At 47.6% G+C, this 17,056-nt stretch overlaps 1 protein-coding gene across 1 annotated transcript in view; it reads left to right on the top strand.

The window, feature by feature from the left end:
* LOC147668214 (voltage-dependent calcium channel subunit alpha-2/delta-4-like) overlaps positions 1 to 17,056 on the top strand; it is a 987,093-nt gene that overhangs the window by 358,716 nt on the left and 611,321 nt on the right. The window contains exons 11-12 of the mRNA XM_086948696.1: positions 208 to 321; positions 2,178 to 2,256. Coding sequence (XP_086804822.1) covers positions 208 to 321; positions 2,178 to 2,256 — 193 coding nt within the window. The remainder of the gene's footprint in view (positions 1 to 207; positions 322 to 2,177; positions 2,257 to 17,056) is intronic.

Here is a 17,056-nt window from a genome sequence, read left to right as displayed (position 1 = left end):
GAGCCGATTGGGGAGTGTTCAGGCTCTTCTACAACTCCGATCACTTGTGTTTGAGGTGTGAATTGAGTACCTATTTGCTGTGTGCTTGGCCTAGATAAATTCGAATCTATGCTTCAGAATTAAGAACCAGCACCAGTGCTAACTGCAAACAAACTGATAAAACAACAATGTTGCTGATGAAGTTAATATGTACTCTTGTCGTTGCAGTTCAAGGAGGCTGGGCAGGGCGGGCTCTGCAACCAGGCCATCATGCTCATCACCGATGGAGCCGTGGAGGACTACGAACCTGTGTTTGAAAAATACAACTGGCCTGATCGCAAGGTGTGTCGTAGACAGATGTGGCTCGAACAAGAGAATTGAGTCAACAAAGCCATATTCTATCAGTAATAGAGCAATAAGCAGCAAAAGGAAGACAGATCTGCAGCTAGACAGTCTTGTAAATAAGCTGACCCCTTCCTCAATTTATGAAAAGACATCACCTCACATCAGTTCACTCATTACAGTACAACAAATAAATAATATGCATCAGCTAAATTTGCCCTTTATTAAAATATTAGTGTGGACTCAAGAAGCGCCCACTACTCTAAGGGCACGATTACGAGTTTGATGGTGCAGAGGCGGGACTGCCCAGACGCCTCACCGCCAATGCCGCGTGAAAATTAGCCCACCGTATAATTACTTTTTTAGTCATTGGCAGGCGTTTCCTTTGCTGTTCGGCAGGCCCTATAAAATAGGCACCTCAATGGGAACATCAGAGGAAGTTCCAGCTTGGCATGGACTGTGAAGGTCATGCCGTGCTGGAACTGGGGGTGCATGAATAGAGGGGGGCACATCTTGTGCCCCCCTGGTGCATCTACATGGAGTGAGGCTTTCCTCCCCGCCACTGTTTTCATGGAGGAAAGACCTCCTGGAAGTCAGTCGCAGTGAGGAAAATCATAATATGCTTGGCGGGATCGCTGTGGTCCCGCCAAGCATATTGATGCCTCTTGACCACCGCGCCACTCCAGGGAACAGTGTTTCCCTGGCATAGTTGGCAGTCCCAGGGCGGCAAGAGTCCGCCACTGCAGCCCAACCATGAGTCTGGCGGTTTGAGGACCGCCAGACTCGTAACCAGGCACTGGATGTTCTATGAGGTTACCCATCTACAGACACAATCATGTGAGCTAGGGAGGGTGATGTCCGCATACGGTTGTGTGGAAGAGCATAACGTTTAAGTACATATACTTATTATTTGGTATTTTGAACCAAGCCATTAGAATCTGGATAGGCCTAGCGCTGCCTCAGTAGGGGGGAGCAGGATGACTCCGAACATAGGTTAACACCAGAACCTGGGCTTCTATGGGAATTCACAAAGCCATACTATCAAGCCCATTATCACCGCTTTAGCTGCAGTTTCCTGCCGATAAAAGCGGCGATAATGAATCGTTCTTTCTTGATAATATGGCCCATAATGCCTCAATGTATCTTGGTTGAAAATTGTGATTCAGTGATTGAACATCTAAAGACATCCGGGCATATGAATGTGGTGCTCTTGTATAGTGGGGACAGTAGGGGGCGCACTTCAGAGCTGCAGAGGGGGCAGGGACAACGCCTGCTCCTAAAAGCAGTGAAGGAGTAGAGATTATACTCCTAACACTATGATTCCTGGCAGCACCGGGCCATGAGGAGCATCCAAATGTATGGAGAAGAAATAAGTCTGTGACCAATCCTGAAAGTGTTTTCTGGAAGTAATTGCAACCTACCCCTAACTTTGAGGTGACATACTGGTGGGTTTTCCCAGGAAGTCCTACTGATGGAAAGAGGCTTTGTGAACCATTCTCTCTCAATCCTTTGCACATTGTAGAACATTGTGGGGCAGATTTACAAGCCCCTTGCGCCACTTTTGCGTCACTTTTCCCATGTTAAAAATGACGCAAAAGTGGTGCTAGGGCTTTGTAAATAAGCGCCCGTGTTTCCTAAAACTGGCCATTTTGAGGGACTAGGGAGTGGACTGGAAATAAAAGTTAAACCCAGTTACCCAGTAAATGATTCTTAGTGCATTCCTGCGCTGACCGGCCACCCCACGCATGCGTCTTATCCATCGAGTGCTATCGGGGTGGGACCAGCACTTTATGCTTAGAGAAAATTATCATTGGCATCATTTCCGGGAGTAATCTTTTCCCAACTTGGCTTCCCAGGTGCGGCTTTTCACGTATCTGATTGGCAGAGAGGTGACGTTCGCGGAGAATGTGAAATGGATCGCCTGCAATAATAAAGGTAAATAAAAAACATTCTAAGGTACACACGCCAGGGCTATTGGCTACTTAAAAACTCTGTCCTGTCAGAGGAGTGTCTGTGTGTGCAGGAAAAGGCCCTGAGTGACGACACTGCATACAAGTACTCAGGGGAGAGGGTAGAAACCTCCCTCATAGTTTTCAAAAGTGGCCTAACGTGGTGAAATTGCAAGAATGCATTTACTTTTGGAATTTTGGTGTTATTCTAGCCTTTAAGTATGTTTGGAAAAATTAGCCGTAAATCATGTTTTTACATTCGTCAAGACTGGATGGACTTTACAACATTAAAGAATAAATGCGGGCTTCACTCGAGGTTTTTTCGTGAACATCTGTGGCAGATGGGCTCTTTGTAGCCCTGCTGACTAACTAAACCTATGGAAACTAAATGTCTTTGAAAGGCAATTCTAAACAGAGACGAACATGCAATGGCAGGCAGCCCCAAGCACACAGGGTCACTCACAATCATAACTTTAATGGGATTGGACTAGGTTTTTCATCGCAGAGCAGATAGTCCTTTTATAGACAGTACCAACATTTTTCTGGAGTGTGGCATTCTTTTAATACAATTATCACCAACATGCCTCAACGCAAATACCACACTTACATGAACAGTACCAACTCTTCTCTGGAGGGCTGCCATTGACGTCACGAATACTAAAGTCACTTCTCAGCAGAGGTGCCATATTTTTATTAAACTGTGTCAATACTTCTCAGGAAGGCTACCATACATTTAATAAGACCATCTCTGCAGGGAAACCCTATATTTAAATGTACTGGACAAGTACTTATGAGCAGAGATGCTGTATTTCTGCCCTTTTCAGTATACTGCTGTGCTTTTTGTGTGGCAGCAGGAGCGGTTTCATCAGAGGAGTCACCCTTCTCATGGGTCAGTAACAGCACACTCAGTGGTTGATCCCTTAATGTCTAGAAGAATCAACAGTGCTCAACACTGAAGGGTTTTAAAGGTACTTGTAAACATATGTAAATAGAGAGCTCAAAGGTAAAGAGGTTTAAAGGTACTTCTCAACATTGAAGGGTTTTAACTGTAGTTCTCATCAGTGAAGGGTCTTAAAAGTAGTTGTAAGCATGCTAGTACACAGAGAGCTCAACAGGGAAGGGCTTTTAAGGGAGGTCTCAACAGTGAAGGGCTTTATGTTTACATTTGGTTTATTGCAACAAGAAGCAAACATACCAAATTATGCATCATGCCATTTCAGTGCTAGAATACACCAATGTCCAACCTCCTGGCAACTTTTCATTAACTCTCCCCAGCTCCTCCCCGGAACCCCCCCCCCCTCCCCCCCCACCTCCCCACCCTGGGTGCTCACTCGGGGCCCGATTCACAGAACTAACTTAAGACAAAATCGTAAACTTACTACTTTTGGTATTCACAGAAGTTAGGATTTTGTCTTAAGACAGACTTAAGACAAAATCCTAACTTAAGTCTGTTTTAAGTCTGTCTCAAGTCTGTCTTAAGACAAACTTAAGACAAAATCCTAACTTCTGTGAATACCAAATGTAGTAAGTTTAGGATTTTGTCTTAAGTTAGTTTTGTGAATCGGGCCCTCTGTCTCTAATTCCTATCAAAGTCATAACATAGCAGCCTCCTCCATAGAGGAACGCCAATTGGGATCCCTCCTGCGGCGAGGTCAGGTGCAGCTGTCTCAAATACCTGGCACAGGTGAGTTCAGTAGATTTCTGGGAGAGGAGCTTGAGAAACGGCTGCCGCATCTCCCGGTAGGAACCCCCTTTTTGTGCTAGTGTTAAGGAGAACCTCTCCCTCCCCAGAAGATGCCAGATCTGATGTAACCAGTTCTGCCGAGGCAACGCCCTATCCGTCTCCCAGAGAGCCAGAATAGATCGATGTGCTGCCCCCAGTGCCAAGACAATGTGTTGCCCCCTTCTGGATTTAAGTGGGAATGTGAGCGGGTTGAGAAGACCCCGCACAACATATAGGAAGGAAATCTGGGTAGCTCAGTGTCAAAATGTGCATCAATATCTGATAAGATCTCGCCCCAGAACTGCTTCAGTTTAGGACATTCCCATAGCGTATGTACCAGCGTCCGTGGGGAATAACAATGTCTCTACCACCTGTCACTGCGCTATGTATTCCTCTTATGTGGACGGACCGGAGTTAAATACTAAGACGTGGCGATTTTCATCATCTTCTCAATTCTGGAGGTGTTAAAGGCTGTATAGCGCGCCAGGTAATAGACGTCCTGCCACTCACCTGGGGACATGTCTGCCTAACTCCAGCTCCCACAGGAGCTGTGTAGGGCTCGCCATGCGAAGCAACCCATACAGCTCAGTAATAAGACTCTGATCAGAGTCCTTGCTAAGAAGGCACCTCTCAAATCTTCTCAGGTGTCGCTGTGCCGCCCCCCTCACTACCGGCTGAATCAGCCAGTGCCTTATGTGAGTGGATAAACCCGGCCTGGTCTGGGTCCACTAGCCCAGGATTAAGGGTGCAAGGTGAGCCGCAAGAACTCCTGTGAACAGCTTTGCATCAACATTTAAGAGGGAGATGGGTCGGGAGGACCCACACTGTCTCTTGCCTTTACCAGGGTTCGCGATACCTTCTATGGAGGCCTCTGTCATCGAGGGAGGAAGAGTGTGTGAGCTTGTGATGGAGTTAAAGACCCTGGTGAGAAGAGGGGGACACGGACGTGCAAAAGGCTTTATAAAAGGTGGCAGGGAAGCCGTCCAAGCCAGGCGACTAACGGGGCTTCAGCCTTGAGATCGCAGAGATTATCTCCTCTATCCTGATCAGACCATCCAGACTTGCTGCCTGTTCATCTTTTAAGCGAGTCACTGTAGTTCCTTCTAGGTAAGCCAGAATGCCAGAGGGAAGAAGATCCTTTCAGAGTACAGGTCGCTGTAAAAGGAGCCGAATCTTGCTGCTACCTGTTCATCTCCCTTCACCACAACCCCCTCCTCCATCAACAAGGCATCTACCAACCACAGTGGCCTGTCACTGCCCCTTGAGTGTATTCGCTCGCAGTCTCCTGCATTTATTGCCCCCACATAGAAGGAATGTTTGAGACATAAGATCGTATACTCCGCACTATCCAGATCCAGCCCAGCCAGCTGTTTTCTAGCAGTCTCCAGCTGTCTCTACACTCTAGGTGCCACTGTTCAGTGGTGTATACGCTCCAGCTCCTGTATCTACTGCTGTAGTTGTGTGCGCTTATCCCTCCTGGCTTTATTATCTGCTGCAGAGATGGCGATTAATTCCCCCCACTTTCATAGTGTCACAGACCATTGAGATTGGCGTGTCCGAGGTACATTGATCTCTATGTAGTCCCTTATGGCTTTTTCTATCTGACTGACAACTTCCCGCCTGCAGAGGAGAGCCTCGCGCAGTCACCAATTGCGAGTAGCAGTATCACTACATGGGAGAGAGTGGTCCAACAGGACCGCAGAGTGGTCGGACAGTAAGCGGGGCTCTATCTCTACTGAAGTAGTTGCCACCTGTACATCCCGGGAGCCTAAGAAATGATCGAGTCTGGCATAGGATTTATGTGCTTGGGAGTAGAAGGTGTAATCCTGTGTTGTTGGGTTTCTGTCATGCCGGAAATCCCATAGACCCATCTCCTGCAACCAGAGGCCCCCTCTATGGTGATGACTCCAGCAGCTCCCTGCCTCTGTGTCGGGGCGTCCAACTTGTTGTGAATTACAAGATTGAGATCCCCCCAAGGACCACCCATCGATCCTGTGTTGAGATAATGTCCGCAAACACTCTGTGTAAAAACTGTTCCTGACCTTCGTTGGGAGCATACACTGAGCCTGTGATCAGGGAGTGCGGTCCAAAAGGAATTTGATACCCAAACAGGCGACCTTTAATTTCAGCTATTTTTATCACCATCTTCCCTCAGAAAGAGCGTGAGAAAAGTAGCTCTGCTCCAGCCGCATAATGAGTTAAAGCAGAGAAGAACTGCTGGGGTAAAGCTCTAGATTTAAGTCTGAGCCAGTCACTAGCCCGAAGATGTGTCTCCTGCAATAAGCAAATTTTGGCTTGAGAGTGTACCAGGTAAGAGAGGATTGCCCGGCTCTTAACTGGATTGTTAAGCCCTTTAACATTGAAGGACAAAACCTTCAGATTCTTCCCTATCGATGCCATAAGAGACAGTGCTCACCCAGCCCACCAACTCCCAGCTCCTCGACCCTCCGCCACCCGTTCGACCACAGTCAGTGATGCCCCTTCTGTATGAACATCAAGTATAATGGGGTGACCCAGTGACCCTCAGAACCTGGATGTCTAGAGTATATGCTAATGTTGGTTCTGTTGGGTACAGAAATTACTTTAATTTGTCATAAATATTTTTGCATGAAGAAAGGAGAATACCCCAATTTGAATTAATTGAAATGTCATATATTAATAGTTTAATCACATTTTTTCTTTTTAAATTTTTTCTTGTTTTAACATAGTAAGGCTGTCACAAGCAGACAAAGATTATTGGAAAACGATGCAAGGCTAGCTAATAGGTGATAAGGTGCTTTAAGTAAATAAGCTATATAGTGCTGTACAAAAGGTATTTAAAATGTTCTGCATGAACAGCTACTTCGCAACTTCGTGATGAGCACCCAAAAACAAACCCCACAACAAAAACAGTGAACAACTATTGTCCCTGGAAAGAGGAATGGGCAGAAAAATACAACGCCAGTCCAGCGGAAAAAACACAATAAGGGACTGTGGCCATCTCCTCCAATTCTCTCTCGGCCCTCCCACACCCGACCACATTGCATCCCCTCCTACCAGCCCCAAAAATCAATCTGCTTGTCCTCAGGCGGGATCCTTGGCTGCAGAGTCATGTGAGAGCTTTTCAACCAGAGCCTTCCTCTCCGATTTGATGACCGCAGAGTCCGGTCTGACCCCTCCTCGTCCGGTAGGGACCCGCCTCCACCTCTGGTGCCTATCTGCTCTGCAACCTATCTTCTCCGTTCCGGATCTCTGCACCTCAGTCTGCAGTAGTTTGCACTCCTCTACCAAGGAGCAAAATTGATAGTGTTGATCCTGCCAGAGGAATATCAATCTGAAGGGATGGCCCCAAGAGTAGGGGATCTTCTTGTCCCTCAGAAAAGCTGTAACCGGCGGAATTCCCACTGCTTCTGAAGAGTAGAGACCGCAAGGTCCTGAAACAAATGCAGGGTATGCCCATAGAACATAACAGGCGGCAAAGCTCTGGCCACCCGGAGGATCGCTCTTTCAAAGAGAAGCTGTGCACACAAGTAAAATGTTCCTAGTCTGCGACGCTCCAGCATTCCAGCTGTCCACCCTGTGGGTCCTGTCCAGGCGGATCTCGGATGCCGTCATGTCCCCTAATATCTGGGCAAACATTGATGCCATGTAGGCTTCAACATCTTCTTCCTCTGCCTCCTGAGGCCTGGAGCGGTTTTCGAGGTCTTCCGCATGAGCCTGCAGATCCTGTTGCTGATCTGTGAGACGAATGATCTCTTGCTGCAGTTGCTCTATTTCCTTGTCTCAAGAGGTCTCATGGCCCTCCAGGGCATCCACTCTATCACCAATGTCCGTCTCCTCTTTCCTCATCGCCTGCAATTCACGAATTAGGTTACTCTTGACTGTCAGTAGGTCGTCTCTCAAGGATGACAGCAAGGTCTCCATATAGGAGCATGTCCTGGGCCTCCACCTCATCGCCAGATGGCGAGGCATCTCTTCCAGCTGCCCTCTGTGTTTTTTATTTATTTATTTTAAGCGTTTTTATATAGCGCTGACTTTACCCGAAGGTGTCAGACCACTTCACAATAGAAACAGCAACGTTACATGAGGAGAAAATTACAAGTGGGCATGATACAAAAGCAAACGTTCAGGCCCGGACTGGCCGTTGAGGGCACCGGGCAATTCCCCGGTGGGCCGCATGGTTGGGGGCCGGTTTTGGGCCCCTGGGGCCGTTTTTGTTACAGGGCCGTTATGCTGCAAAAACGGCCCTGTAACAAAAACGGCCGAAAACCGGCCCTGTCACAGAGCGCGGTCGCACCTCTCCCCCCTCCCCTCTCCTCCCGGAGGGGGGAGGGGGTCCGGCCGAGCACTTTGCCAGGGCCGGTTCTGGTTCCCAGTCCGGCCCTGCAAACGTTACATTACATGAGGCAAAGGTGACAATTGTGCATGTATCAAAAGCGAACAAAATACAAGAAGAGGTAGCAAACAATACATTACAAGAAGAAAAAAGTGACATGTGTGCAAATTACATAAGCGAACAAGATACAAGTAGAGGTATAAAACTGCAAGAAATGGCAGACACTCAAAACACAAGAACACACTGGGAAGGCACTTCTATAGGCATGGAGTACAGAATTTCCTATAGTGAAGAACGTTCTTCAGGGAATAGAGAGGGCATGAATTAGATTTGGAAATGTCTTTGAAGGAGGAGAACTTTGAAGTCAGTTTTGAAGGACCGGGAAGAGGTGCTGGTCCGGAGCTGAGGCGGAAGTAAGTTCCAGATTCTCACTGCGTTGCTTGAAAAGGATTGGGCCATCAATCTTTCCTTTTTGAAAGTGGGAGGTACAAGCAATAAACTTTCCGCATTACGTGATGGTCTAGAGCCTTCAGAGAGTTTGAGTTTTTCGCCAGGTAGCGAGTAGAGGAGGAGTGCATTGCTTTGTGGGTGATGCAGGCAGTCTTGTAGATCCATCTTGCCTCAATGGGAAGCCAACGGAGGGTGCATAAAATGAGTGTGATGTGGTCGCTTCCTTTGGCCCAATATATGAAACGAGCTGCTGAATTGAGAACAGATTTAAGGGGGGACAGGTGGGATTTGGGGAAGCCAGTAAGAAGAGAATTGCAGTAGTCCAATCTAGAGAGAACCAGCGATTGGACCAGGGTTTTAAGGTCTTGCTCTGGGAAGAAGCGACAAATCCCCCAAAGAAGGCGCAGTTGGTATCGAGCAGACTTTGCAATGGAATTGATGCAGGAGAGTAGATTGAGTTTTTTGTTGAGTATGACACCAAGGGATTTTGCGCTGTCGACAATGATGGGTTTATTGTTAAGTAGATTCATCTGATCCATCCATGATTGAACCGGAGGAGGAGAAAGTGAGGAGGAGAGTAGGAGGAATTTAGTTTTGAAGGGATTCAGAATCAGTTGATGAGTTAACATCCAGTTTTGAATGGAGTCGAGAGTAAAGTTTAGAATGGAGAGATCGTGAGTGGAGGCCACCTTAAGGTAGATTTAGGTGTCGCCCGCATAGAGATGATAGAGGATCCCGCATTTACCTAGGAGATTTCCCAATGGTTCCAAATAGAGGTTGAACAGAGTGGGTGCAAGTATGGAGCCTTGAGGAACACCCTGACCTACCGCCAAAGGAGATGAAAGACTGTTCGCTATTTTGATCATTTGGGATCTATCAGAGAGGAAGGAAGCAAACCATTTTAGCACCGTGCCCTCCATGCCCATTCTCTGTTGAAGAGTGTTAAGGAGAGTGTTGTGATTGACAGTGTCAAAGGCTGCAGAAAGGTCAAGGAGAATTACAAGACAAAACTCCCCCGAATCGAGTATGCGTAGCGCGTCATCAATCACTTGCAGCAGGGTAGTTTCAGTGCTGCAGTTTTGAATGAAGCCAGACTGGAAATTGTCAAGAAGATCATTGTCCTTGATATGACCGGAGAGTTGTTTCGCTACACATCTTTCTTTGATTTTCGCAAGAAAAGGCAGGTTAGTGATGGGGCGGTAGTTGTTGAGGTCGTTTGCATCAGCGGTGGGTTTTTTAAGCAGAGGGGTGACCTGCCCAGTTTTGAAGGAAACAGGAAGGGAGCCTTGACAGAGGGAGAGGTTAACCAGAGTGGTCCAATAGGAAAGAGAATGGCCATAGAAGTCGATGGCAATGGCACTAGGGATGGGGTCAAGAGAATGGTTGGAGGGCTTTGTTTCGAGGATGCATTTGAGTAGGGCATCTTCAGAGATGGGGTCAAAGTTCTGCCAAATGGCTAAGGATTTACGCTCCTCTGGAGGGGTAGGATGAATTACCTGATCCACAAGAGATTTCACTTTTTTGTCGAAGAATATTGCAAATTCTGCTGCTTTCTTTGTAGAATCCTCCAACTTGGAGGTTGGGGGAGAGCAGTTTGAATTCTTGATGAGATCGAATAGTTTTTTGGGTCTATTTTTGGCTGAGTCGAGGAGGGTTCTGAAGTGCGATGCTTTTCCAAGGAAGATGTGCTTGTAGTACTTGGATCTTGCTCAACGAAGCGTGGCTAAATTATTGGTGGAAAGCTCTTGTCTCCATTGTTTCTCCAGGATTCTTAGGTACTTATTTTCTTCATAAAGAGATTTTTTGAACCAAGGTGCTGAGGGAGTAGACCTTTTCTTTTTGCTTTGAAGAGGAGCGACGTTATTGATTTCGACTGCAAGGACTGTGAGGCATTGGGAGGTGAGTTTGTTAACATCAAGGTTCGGGTCTAGTTTTGGAAGTGATAGCAGAGCTGAATCACAAAGGGTACCAAGGTCAATATTCTTTCTGTCACGGAACCAGGAAGTATGTATCCCTCTCAGGTTGGCCGAGAGTGTGATAGGTGAAGAGAGAATGGAATGAGAAGGTGGTCAGACCAGTCTACATGAAAAGGGTCAGCAATAGTAAGCATGCCTGCTTTAGAAATAACAAGTTCCAGGATTGAGCCCTTAGAGTGTGTTGTTTCTATGCAGTGTTGGATAAGATCGTTTGCAGAGATGAAGGTGGCTAGCATATTCGCAGAAGAGTCTTGAAGCGAGCCCCAGTGGAGATTGAACTCACCCACGACGATCTGATTGTCACTTTGCGAGTATTGGTCGCGGATGAAGTCAGTAAGTTCCTCCATAAACGAAGGGCCGCTACCAGGCGGGGGTAAATGGCATGGAATCTGAAGGGTGAGCAGTGGTGCAATTGAAGCCCAAGTGATAGCCATTCAAAAGTGCGGAAGGAGCTGTTAGGAAAATCCTTAAGTTGAAGGGAGTTTCTAAAGATGACTGCAACACCTTCTCCAACTTTGTCTATTCTGTCATTTCTAAATATAGAATAGCCTGTGGGTAATAGGAGATCAAACATAGAGTAAGAGGTATCATTGAACCAGGTCTCTGTAATGAAGAGCATGTCAATATTGTGAAGGATGATGGTATCAGAGATTTCAAGTTTGTGTTTTATTGCAGATCTGCAGTTGTGGAGCAGACAGTGCAGCTCTGTCGAGACTGTTTTGGTGATGGGGCACTTGGGCTATGAGGGGTGATATGGATAATGTACTTATACAAGGATGCTCGAGAGGGCTTAGGTGGAAGAGTGGTTCTGACAGAGGAGATGGTCGTATAGTGTAGATAGTAGGGTTACTTGTAGTGGAAAGTGGAAGGGTGGCGTTCGAGGACTTGTGTGAGTTCGCGATGTTTGCAGACAACAGGTTATGATTGGCTTTATTGGGGTGTGGGGGCGAGGTGCATCCTGTGGGAGGGTGAGTGTTTTCCAAAGGAATTGAGGTGTATGGAAAGGTGGAAATCTTGGAACTTAAAAGTGAAATGGTAGCTTCAAGTTGGGAGATGGAGGTGATGAGAGAACCTAGCTTATTTTCCGGAGAGAGTAGGGCAGAGCACAGCATGTTGGGTGGCTCGATGGAAACAGGAGGGGGTGCAAATGGCGGTGGAAGGGAGGGAGAGATGGGGGTACAAGAGGGGAGTTGGGGTGCAGCGTTCAGAGGTGGGGAAAGGTGGTGGTTGAGAATGGGAGGTGAAAGGAGAGCTGTATTTGTTGACGTTGCAAGGAGGATAGGAAATAAGGACATACTTAGGGGGAGGTACTTGAGGAGCGAGGCGGTGGGGTGGAAAGGGAGGGGGGAATGTGTGGAGTCATGGGAAGGAAGGAGGTTTGGGAGGAAGAGAGGGAAGGACGTTGGAGAGGTCCTGTCAGCTAGGTTAGGTGGATGTGAGGGAACAGGCACCTGGCAGAGTGAGGGGGGGTTGGGAGATAGGGAAGTTGAAGAAAGAAAGTGGTTCTGCTAGGCCCGATGGAGGGAAAGGGTTACCAGAAGGGAAAGGGGGTAGCACAACAATACTGGAGGAGTGGGGGAAGAAGTGAGATGCAATGGGTTTGTGAAGAAATCGGGGTACACAGCGAGGGGAGGAGGGGGTAGAAAAGAGGAGAAGAGGAGGGAATAGGGGGAACCTAAGGAAAGTTAACTAGGGGAGAAGGTTGGAAGAGAGGTGGACTAAAAAGGGGGGTGGCAGATGGGATAGAGGGGAGGGGATAAGATTGGAGTACCGGGACAGTGCAGATTGGACGATGAGTGTATTAGCTAGAGGTAAGGCTGAAGTGATGAAGGGTGGGGCACACTGTGAGGGGGAAGAAAGGGAGAGAAGGGCACAGGGGAGTGGGGGGAGAGGGTCGACCTGTGCCTCCCGAGGGTGCAGCCTATTGGAGTGTAGGGGGGTCAGGGGAGGAGATAGGGAGTAATGGGTGGAGCGGGATGAAGAGTCAAGGGAGAACCCGGTCGCAAGGGAGGGAAGAAGGGAAGAGGTGGTCAAAGAGAGAGAGACAGGTGTCTTTGGCTTGGATCATGACAGCACCGTTGTTATAGAGTGAGATAGTGAGGGAGCTGTTAAAACATGCAAAGGGGGAAAGGTTTAGCTGTTTCCCATGAGGGATAGAGGAGGTGGAGGTGACGTTAAGGGAATTATTTAAGCTGGTGGACCAGGAGGGGATGTCGTGAGTGAAAAAAATGAAATTGTTTTTGAGCCTCCCATAACGACCATTGTAGAATTGGTCAAAAAAAAGGGAATAAGGGAAACATTCAATGGTGTTATGCTTGAATCGTTTTGCTGAAGCTTTAGTCAGGTTAGGAGGATAAATGATTTTGTAGCAATTAATTCCAGATTTAACTCGAGTGGTGGCCATGTGGGGAAAATGAGGAGGAGGATTGTGGTGGGGAGATGAGAAGGGTGTTACTAGGGTAGCGGTGGTGAGGAGAAGTATAAGGACAAGAAGGGGGCACATATTCCAGAAGTCGGGTAAAGATACTCAAATTAATGTGCAGTCAGGGAATTGAGGCAATTAGGAAGTTACTTCAGAACAGGACTGATTCAACAAGATAGGACTGAAGATAGAGCTGTGTTAGAGGAAGAGAAGATAATCGCCCTAATGCACAGTATGGCTCCATTGTAAAGTCAGTAGTCGAGAGAGGATCATCGCCATAATGCGCAGTATGGCTCCTTTGTAAAGTCAGGCATTGTAGACTCAAATCTTCTCAGTCATCATGAGGCCACATAGAATTGCTGATCGTCAAAGTCAGTCAAGGTACCATGGTCACTACCTTGGTCTTGGGATCGGCGCTCACTCCCGGGGGGGGGGGGAATCAGTGCTCACTCCAAGGGCAACTCAGGATCTCACAAGGTGCTCCGGTCCCCACAGCCACACAGGTAAGGCACTACAGTTCTCTGGACTGCTCCGGTTGGGGGTAACAGCAGCAGGCTTGCGCTTCTTTGCTCTATCATGAGTTTATATTCCCAGCAGGGAGAGGGCTGTCTCACCAGGATTGATTTCTTGGCGGTTCTCAGTTTACCACCATTTTAAAATAATCTCCTCTTCAAGAGATGTCCGCAACTGAGACTAGCCATGCTCCAAAGAGGAAGTCCGTCTTACTTTAATGCTCAAATTAACGTTACTCTCTAGTTATGGTTAAAGGTATCACTCACATGTAAAACATACTCATGTGACCTATTGATGCAGGGCCGGTGGGTTTTAAAAGCATTTCTTTGAGTGTGCCTCCTTTTTTCGCACATGCAGATGCCATCTAGCCGGCCCCACTGAATTTGAAGCAAAAAGGCGAAGTTGATCACTGCACTGCCGCAGGCACTCCTACAACTTCAGCCGAGCACTCTCTGGAGAACGGGAACCCTGCTCCCATTTCGCCACTGTGCTCCTCGCAGTTTGAGCCCTGAGCAGGGACCCCACCTGAGGGTCTTCCTCCTGATCAGCTGTCCAGCCAGCCTCCCATCCAGACACCGCCATTCTCCACAAGCTCCACACTCCACAATCCAGCCCTTCCGCACACTCTCCCCTGCAGGCTCTCCCCACCGATCGCCCACAACAAAAAGGCCAACTTCACTACCCACCCGGTAGTCTCTCTCTGCCTCTGGGCCCACTGCCACTCACCTCCTTCCGCTAGGCCTCCGCTCGTACACGAGCTGCTTAGCCCAGCCGGCCAAGCAGCACACACTTCCCGCCGGCCTACTCTCCCGCGTCAGAGGCCTCAGTTGATTCTGGGGTTCCATCCCTGCATGCTCGCAGGATCTTCTTGGGGAGGTCCCCAACCAGCCCTCCTAGGCTGCAACGCTTCACTACCTCTCTCAGGGACTGTCTAGAGCCAAAGCTAACAGGTCTCCAGTGACTGCACAGCACCTCTGGTCTGCACCGGAAGCACAGAAGCCCCGCTCCAACCTCCTCTCCACTCTGCAGACACCTTCCTCCCAGAACAGCCACTGCAGCTGCGGTGGGCCGCCCAGGTTTCTGCTCCACGCCGGGCCTCCTCTCATCAGGGGTTGGTCACTCCCCTCGATCCTCGCCCTCTCAGCTCGCTTTTATCTCACCCCCAGACGTGGGCGGGAGCCACCTCCACCTTCCGGGCAACAGGAGACCAGCAAATGCTTACCTCTGCCCGCTCCAGCCACAAGCTTCGCAAGGGAGCAGAGCCCAATGGGCTACGATGTGCTGCCCCCGAGAAGCTCCTTAACACCAGGCCTCGCGGGCTCAGGCCGCGTCTGCCTCGCTCTGGCCTCAGGCCGCACCCTGGTGCAGCCAAGCTCCGAGAAAGGCCCCCTCATCAACACTGCAGCTCTGTCGTCCTGCTATTCATCTCCGCCACGCCAGATCAGGGCCAGTGGGGAGGCCGGGCAGCACCGCAGACATCTTGGCCACACCCAGGCAGTGAAGGGTTTAAAGGTGGTTCACAACAGTGAAGGGTTTTAAAGGTAGTTGTGAACATGCTAGTACATAGAGAGCTCAACAGTGAAGGGTTTTAAAGGTAGTTCTGAACAGTGAAGGGTTTAAAAGGTAGTTGTAAACATGCTAGTACGTATTGAGCTCAACAGTGAATGTTTTTAAAGGTAGGTCTCAACAGTGAAGGGTTTTACAGGTAGTTCTCAACAGTGAAGGGTTTTAAATGTAGGTGTAAACATGCTAATATATATAGAGCTCAACAGTGAAGGGTTTTAAAGGTAGTTCTGAACATTGAAGGGTTTCAAAGGTAGTTGTAAACATGCTAGTATGTAGAGAGCTCAACAGTGAATGGTTTTAAAGGTAGGTCTCAACAGTGAAGGGTTTTAAAGGTAGTTCTCAACAGTGAAGGGTTTTAAATGTAGGTGTAAACATGCTAATATAAATAGAGCTCAACAGTGAAGGGTTTTAAAGGTATGTCTCAACAGTGAAGGTTTTTAAAGGTAGATCTCAACAGTGAAGGGTTTTAAAGGTAGATCCCAACATTGAAGGGTTTTAAATGTAGTTGTAAACATGCGAGTACATAGAGAGCTCAACAGTGAAGGGTTTTAAAGGTATGTCTCAACAGTGAAGGGTTTTCAAGGTAGATCTCAACAGTGAATGGTTTTAAATGTAGTTGTAAACATGCAAGTACATAGAGAGCTCAACAGTGAAGGGTTTTAAAGGTAGGTCTCAACAGTGAAGGGTTTTAAAGGTAGGTCTCAACAGTGAAGGGCTTTAAAGGTAGTTCTCAACAGAGGAGGGATTTAAATGTAGTTGTAAACATACCAGTACACAGAGAGCTCAACAGTGGAGGGTTTTAAAGGTTGGTCTCAAAAGTGAAAAGTTTTAAAGATAGTTCTCACCAGTGAAGGGCTTTAAAGGTACGACTCAACAGCGAAGAGTTTTAAAAGTAGTTGTAAACATGCTAGTGCATAGAGAGCTCAACAGTGAAGTATTTTAAAGGTAGTTGTAAACATACTAATGCGTAGAGAGCTCAATAGTGAAGGGTATTAAAGGTAGTTGTAAACATGCTTGTACTTTGAGATCTTAACAGTGAGGAGTTTTAAAGTAGGTTCTCAACCGTCAATGGTCTTAACAGTGGTTGTTAACATACTAGTGCATAGAGAGCACACTCACCTGGGTGCACTGGGAGGCTCTCTTCATTCTGTCAGTCAGGCACCGCTCCACTTGGAGTACTTGGCTCCACCAAGGAAGGCCGAATAAGAGCTTCAGCTGGAGGACAGCTAGGCAGGAGAGGGTGAGCCCTTGAGGAAATAAAGGCAGAGTTAATGAAGGTTCAGCATAATACCGGTACCCCCACTTATCAACAGACTTGGTACTCATTTAATGTGAATCTATCAACAGTTTTCACTGGGGCAGCCATAAGTTGAATGGGCCAGGAGCAGCACTTCATTGCAGGGCTGGTATACGTCTCATAGAGATACCAGCACTTCTCAGCCGGGATGATTTACATAAAATGAAGTAGTACTAGTACATCTCAGCCAGGCTGATCTTTCATTGTTTAGAGCAGCACTTATATTTCTCAGCAGGGCTGGTGTACTTTCATGGACAGAAGCAACACTTTTTAGCAGACGTTTCATATTTTCATTAGACAGCACCAACACTTCTCAGAAGAACTGACATACTTTAATACACAGGGCTAACACTTCTCAGCAGGATTGACATACTATAATAGACTGTAGCAACACTTCTCAGCAGGATAAACATACTATAATAGACTGTACCAACACTTCTCAGCAGGATTGACATACTATAATAGACTGTACCAACACTTCTCAGCAGGACTGACATACTTTAATAGACTGTACCAACACTTCT

The sequence above is a fragment of the Lissotriton vulgaris genome, unplaced genomic scaffold, assembly GCF_964263255.1.
Source record: "Lissotriton vulgaris unplaced genomic scaffold, aLisVul1.2 SCAFFOLD_214, whole genome shotgun sequence".
Classification (NCBI taxonomy): Eukaryota; Metazoa; Chordata; class Amphibia; order Caudata; family Salamandridae; genus Lissotriton; species Lissotriton vulgaris.
Note: the sequence above shows the minus strand (reverse complement) of the source record. Positions and strands in the feature narration are given on the sequence as shown.